Source organism: Camelina sativa, chromosome 17 (genome assembly GCF_000633955.1).
Source record: "Camelina sativa cultivar DH55 chromosome 17, Cs, whole genome shotgun sequence".
Lineage (NCBI taxonomy): Eukaryota > Viridiplantae > Streptophyta > Magnoliopsida > Brassicales > Brassicaceae > Camelina > Camelina sativa.
Window position 1 is genome coordinate 20599011 of NC_025701.1, and position 6581 is coordinate 20605591.

Here is a 6581-nt window from a genome sequence, read left to right on the forward strand (position 1 = left end):
GTTTTTCACACACTGTCTTTGATGATAAAACCTAAAAACCATAAGAAAACCCTTAATCAGATTTCAGTGAAGCTTCTGACATTTAAGCAATCACAGATTAATACACTTTCCCAGTTTCTTCTGGAGTTCCTTGGTCTCTTTTTCAGCCCTCTCCAGATTCTCTCTCAGCTTCTTAATCTCATCACTCGACCGTTTTTGAACTTCGTTAGCCCTCTTTTCCGCTTCAATTCTTGCGGCTTGCTCTTCACCCAGTTGCTGCTCCAGCCTCTTGGCCGTTTCTCTCAGCTTTTTCTCCACCTGGAGAGCAACAAGAAAGCAGAAAACTTGTAAAGCTATGATTTAATCAATGTATAAGAAAATGCATGTGGTCAGCATTTAACAACACAACAACTTATAGCTGAAGGAATCATATAGGAATAAGATAGATGCTAATGAAAGCACAACCATAAAGCTTCTGTCTATGCAGACAATTTTGTAAGCTTATCAATTAAATGAACAACACACCCTAACCATCAACTAACTAACTCTTTTTGTACACAATTCCAACTTGGTAGATGCATAGGTGGTTGCATATGAATTATTGAAGTTATATAGCATGAACCCTTTAGAAATGTGAAAACTCAACATTGTTGTATAAAGAATGATAACAGAATTACCATCTCTGTGATACGGGTAAGCTGCCGGTCATAGGACATATCGATTTGCTTCTTGAACTCAGATATCTCATTATTTGAGTAACCTTCCAGCGCTTCAACCTCCTTTTTCTGGTCCCTTAGCTTGATAGCCTCTTCCTGGAGAATGCAACCACAGTTTAGGATTCTCTGCCTCGATTAGGAAAAGTAACAACAACTCAGAAAAAAAAAATGTAAAAGCAACAAAATTCTTCACCTGTAGCTCGTGGAACAACTCATCTGTGTACGGTCTACCATTGTTATGTTTGACAACGGATTCAACAACTGAGAGAAGCTTCTCAACTTGCTCAGCTTTCTTGACTTTATTAGTAGCCTTGTTATTAAACAATACAACCCGATTGTCACATAGCTCAAGAATTTCCTACAATCCACACCAATACAAATAACATAAGCTGAAAAAAAACAAATATCCTTCTTTTATATGATCCTCTTGAAAGAGTCAGCCAAAGTCACTTACCTTCATAAAATCAGGGCAGGAGTCAGCTAAATAGTCCTCCATTGTCTCATCATCCTCTTCCAAGTCATCGCCACCGGTAAAAACAACGATCACATAGTCAGTGATTTTACTGCCGAATAGCGCTTGCAAGAAACTAAGCACAGTTTTCTCCTCGCTACCAAGCCTCCTCGCAGAGAAGACCAACAAGATGGCATGAATCCCACCTTCTGCCAAACTTATACACCTCACAATCTCTTTACCGATAAAATCGGCTGCAGTGGACACATCAAACAAACCTATACCAACAACATATTCACCAGGTTACCATCACATTCAAGGACTATCACTAGGTTACCATCACATTAATGAAAATAACGGGGCGGAGCTTACCAGGAGTATCAACGACATTAATGATCTCACCATCTTCTCGAATAACTCTCTGTGACTCGCACGTGGTCGTCACTCCTACGGTTCTAACTTTTGACCTAAAAGCTTTCCTCCCAAGAATACTATTCCCTGTGGAACTCTTTCCGTTACCAGTACGTCCCACAAGAACTAGGGTTCGGTTAAGGTTTGACGACGTCGCAAATTCCCAATCATCTTCCATCATATCTCCACCCATCTCAACCAAACTCATATACCTAGCAGCTAACACACAAAAAAAAGATCGCTTAAAGGTCTAAGCTTTAGTAGCAACGATCGCAAGATAAAATACCAAAACAGAGCAAAACAGAACCAGAAAAATCAAAAAAACAAACCACAGAATCAACAGATCAAGAGAGGGCAAATCGAATTCAGAAAGATAGAGAAGAGAGAAGATTACTTGCTTAAAAAGAGGAGAAGCTAAAAGCGACGAGAGATTTTAGATAAACAAAGATCTTTGCAAAATAAAAATATCTTTTGGACGATATTTATACGGAACTAGTAAAACCTGTGACTAGAACCCCAGAACCAAACAAGTCTTTTTGTGTTCCTCCAATGTACAAAACTGGTACTTATCACCTGTCACGCGGTTCACCTTACTATAGTGATTATAAACCGTACGATGTATTTATCAGCCTTCATCCTACGGTCTATATGAGAAGACTTTAATACACAAAACCTATTCAGAGTTTATTCTCTGCCGTTTGATGCCCTTAAACCTCAATCCTACGGCTGAAAGATAAAGTTAAAAAGTTCATAATAGGCCCAATTGTGGCCCATTAAGGTTCAAAAGTCCACGTAGACCGGCTGGTTCATTAGTCTTCGGGTTCGAAATTTATGCGATTGTTTTTTTTTTTTTTAAGTTAATTTTTTTAGCTGAGTTTTATAGAGGNTTATAGAGAAAGAGGAAGAGAGGAAACACAAAATTAGGGCAAAATTGCGTGCGATATCTTTTTTTTTTGGTTTTCACAGCGTCTTTGATGTGTTTCACTTTTCGTCTTCTTCATCGTGTTCCTCTTTGATTAGCGGTGTTGTTTTCATATAATCTTTTGGATGAAGGAACCTTTGCAGAAGAAGAAGGTGGTTGTTCGCCACTTGCCCCCTTCTCTTTCTCAGTCCGATCTCTTGTCCCAGATTGATCCTCGTTTCGGTGATCGTTACAATTGGGTTTCGTTTCGTCCCGGGAAGTCCAGGTTTGGGTTCTTATTCTAATTTGGTTTCTTGGAACGTTGCTTAAATTTTAGGGTTACGTTTTTTTTTTTTATTTTGTAATTGAGGGGGAAGGTGATTGGTTTGTGTATAAGAGAAATTGAGGATTTATTGTCTTTGATTATGTTTGAAGATTCTGGGTATTAAGTTGATTTTAGTGAAATTATATACTCAGTATTGAGTTTGATTGATTTGTGTCTGTGTGTGTGTGTGTGTGTTTTTGTTGTGGTTGCTTCAGCTTTAGGAATCAGAAGTGTTCACGGGCCTACGTAGCTTTCAAGGCACCAGAAGATGTTTATGAGTTCGCTGCATTTTTCAACGGGCATGTGTTTGTTAATGAAAAGGGTATTTGACTTTTACTAATCTGTCTTTGTCTGATGGCTGCATGTGTTTTTTTAGCTGTATGTTGTATTCGGAGATGTGATTATTGGTGTGGTTGCTTTTGGTTAGGTGCTCAGTTTAAGGCTATAGTTGAATATGCACCTTCACAGCGTGTGCCGAAACCGTGTGATAAGAAAGATCCTCGTGAAGGGTCTATTAGCAAAGACCCTGATTATCTGGAATTCCTTAAGGTGATTGCTCAACCTGTTGAGAATCTCCCTAGCGCTGAAATCCAGTTGGAAAGAAGAGAAGCTGAGCTGTCTGGTTAGAAATGAGTTCTATTTGCTATATCACTATCTGATCTGGTTTGGTTATATTCTCTAGTGAGTTAATGGAGATTACTAATCACTTTATAGGTGCTACTAAAGCGGCTCCCATTGTTACCCCTCTTATGGAATTCATACGTCAAAAACGTGCTACTGTGATGGGTTCCCAGGTACTTATGCTCACGTTTTTTGCTTTTTGTATTAGTCGACCTAGTGGAAAATCAGAGGTGTCCTGAGATGGATATCTTTGTAGTTTATCCATTCTTTTTTGGAATTAAAGTTGTTGATCTCTGGTTATTGTTAAACCAACAGGGTTTATCAGATGTCCGAAGAGGAGGTAGAAGAGCCAGAGCAGTCTCTGCTAACAAGCCAAGTCCAAGGCCCTCCAAACGAAACTCTGAAAAGAAAAAGGTGTGTCTCTCACTTTTTAGGAGTGAATTGTTAGTGTAGTCTGCCATTTTACTTGTATGTTGCCTTCTTATTGCGAAATTTATGTGTACATGGTAAAATCTTTTACTTTTCTTTATAGTATGTGGAAAAAGAAAGCTCAAAAAATGTGTCCCGGAAGGTTGCATTAGATGTTGGCAGCTCTAAGCAAGAATATCATCAGCAGAATACTAGTGGAAAGGAAATACTAGAAAAGGATAGTGGTAATCAATCAACTTCTTTAGTTATTCTTGTCTAGCTAGTTATATATTTTTCAGTTTTCGTAAAAGTCCCACTGTCATTCTAACTTATTTTCCTATCTATTCAACTACAGCCTCTGTCCTAGATAGTTCTCTCCCAGGGATTGCATTGACTATGGATTCTGGGAAGAAAAAGATTTTGCTCCTGAAACCGAAAGACCGAGACAATCCTGATGTAAGCTATTTGCTCTTTAAGAAAGTTGTGCAGACTATCTTGTATTTGACAGTTGTATACAGGATTATGAGCCATGTACAGCTTCTCATTTATCAATGGTATTTTTAGAACCCTCCACCACAACCAGAACAGCATAGAGAAACCAATCTTTCTGGAAACTTCACAGCTTCAAGACAAAATCAGAAAATTGATGTTGGAGGGAGGTTGATCAAGGGAATACTTCTGAGAAGTGACTCAAGACCGAGCCAGTCTTCAACTTTTGTCCAGCCTGAGCAAAGAATGGAACCCTCGGAAGCAGAAAACTACAAACGACCCTCTCGGCCAGCCAACACTCGAGCAGGTGATAAAGGAGTAGGATTTAAGCCAATATGTTTGTTTCCCGAGTTGGGCTGATAATTTAAAAAAGATGATCCATGTGCAGGGAAAGATTATTCTGGTACCAACAGTGAGAAGCAAGAGAGGCGTACAAGAAACAAGGACAGACCTGATCGTGCTGTGTGGGCTCCTCTTCGTCGTGATGGGTCCAATATCAGCGAGGATCAATCGCTACCCTCAGCAGGTTCTGTTTCTGTTGTTGACAATAAGTAATTAGTTTCATTTTTATGGTTGTGTTTCTCCTCCATGACATCTCAACTCATCTTGCATATGTTCTTACAGCAAACAATGGTGAAGTGAAAGAAAGGATATACTCTCAAAGATCTGGAGAAGTGGTGAACTCGTCTGGTGGACACACTCTCGAGAATGGTTAGTTCATTTGAAGTTGGAGAATGCATAATGTTTCTTGTGTCATTTATACGAATCAAGAAAAGTGATGTTGGTTCTGCCAAAATTTTTGACTTTATCCAGGTTCTACTAGACATTCTAGTCGTCGTGTTGGAGGTCGCAATAGAAAAGAAGACGTGATTACTGGTGAGGGTAAATTATCCCGGAGAGGAGGTGGTGGTGGTTCTAATTCACATGAGGCAAGATACCAAAGCCTTTTACTACATCTTAAAATGTGCTCTTTTAACCATGTTTAGAAGACTCATTTTTACTGTGTTGCAGAAGCAAATGTGGATCCAAAAACCATCATCTGGTACTTGATATATTCACTTAACACATGGTAAGGCTCTGTTCACACGCTTACCCTCTAATACTCTCACCATTTTAATTTCAATTGCTTTTTTATGAACAATAAGATGGTTTGGTGAACACAATGTTATAATTGTTCTGACCTTTCAGGCTAAATATATAAGCCATTCCAATGGATTTTGTCCTTCAACGGGAATCTATAGATCTCAATCGAAACGAGGAGTAACTCTATCAACAACAATCGGGTTTGGAGACTTTTGGTCAGGCGTTGTAAGTCGTAGTATTGCACATAAAAAAGGCCGTTCTCAAAGTATAGGAATCAGCTCAAGATTTATGAGAGTGAGACAAGAAAAGACTCGTTTGCTACTGCCTTTCAAAGGCCCTAGCGATTCACGGTACCTGCATCCCCCCCTTTTGGCTTGTGCCGTGTTACAGACAAGTGGGTGAGAAGTGAGAACTTACTCTCGAGTCTGAGTAATGAAACATAAAGTCAAGTGTATAGGGAGCGGGTAACACTGTGTCGGGTTTTATTTTGGGTTCCTGAGAGGCCTTGGAACGTGATTGCACGATTTAACCATATAATAGTTTGATTACTGTGAAGTTAATTTCTTGCTAAGTAATAGTATTTTATTGTGGAAACTTTTTTTTTTTCACGTGATTGTTATAACTTCACAAGCTTTTATTTTCTTTTGATATCTCAGAACTCAGATGCACCAGCAATGGCTATCTCCATTATTTCTGGTCTCACACTATAATGAGGATGACTTAAAATTAAAAATAAAAGTTTGCCGCTGACTTTTATTTATATTTTACACCCTCTTTGATTGGACCGATTCCTTTGACCTCTTTGCAATTTTCTAATACACGACATCTCTCTCTCTAAATAGCAAAGAATAAAATTACAAGATAATAGGAGATGTCGTGTATAAGAAAATTTTGTAAATATAGATGTGCAACTCTTAACATATACATGGTCAGTGGACGAATAAAATAACTTTCTTAGGTAAGCATAAGATTTCCTTCTAATGATGTCTCATTCTCATAAGATTTATATTACTATGCAAGTTACAATAAGATTCACTAAATTGAACATCCAACATGTGGTAGACAAAAGAAACTAGTATCTTGGGTGACCGCAAAAAACACGAAAACATTCTCAACTGAATCGGTCTAGATATGAATAATGAATTTTCCTATATCTCGGAAGAGCATTGGAGTTTCACGCTAGAGATGTGAATTACT

At 38.5% G+C, this 6581-nt stretch overlaps 2 protein-coding genes across 5 annotated transcripts; one reads left to right on the forward strand and one right to left on the reverse strand.

The window, feature by feature from the left end:
• Positions 7 to 2061, reverse strand: LOC104757741 (immune-associated nucleotide-binding protein 8-like). Of its 4 annotated transcripts, none has more exons than XM_010480508.1 (6): positions 1952 to 2061; positions 1519 to 1776; positions 1150 to 1424; positions 889 to 1053; positions 657 to 791; positions 7 to 297 (listed from the first exon to the last, which is right to left on the reverse strand). In XM_010480508.1, exons 2-6 carry the CDS (start codon positions 1763 to 1765, stop codon positions 91 to 93), a joined length of 1029 nt encoding a protein of 342 aa, XP_010478810.1. In that variant the 5' UTR covers positions 1766 to 1776; positions 1952 to 2061; the 3' UTR covers positions 7 to 90. The 4 variants fall into 4 exon arrangements, with proteins under 4 accessions (XP_010478810.1, XP_019094861.1, XP_019094860.1 ...); XM_019239316.1 differs by having other exon boundaries at positions 1519 to 1769; positions 1952 to 2045; XM_019239315.1 differs by having other exon boundaries at positions 1956 to 2040.
• Positions 2443 to 5992, forward strand: LOC104757742 (regulator of nonsense transcripts UPF3). Its single transcript, XM_010480510.2, has 13 exons — positions 2443 to 2744; positions 2999 to 3105; positions 3211 to 3405; positions 3498 to 3577; positions 3720 to 3818; positions 3937 to 4057; positions 4168 to 4268; positions 4377 to 4608; positions 4690 to 4827; positions 4926 to 5012; positions 5115 to 5230; positions 5313 to 5370; positions 5490 to 5992. Exons 1-12 carry the CDS (start codon positions 2605 to 2607, stop codon positions 5349 to 5351), a joined length of 1455 nt encoding a protein of 484 aa, XP_010478812.1. The 5' UTR covers positions 2443 to 2604; the 3' UTR covers positions 5352 to 5370; positions 5490 to 5992.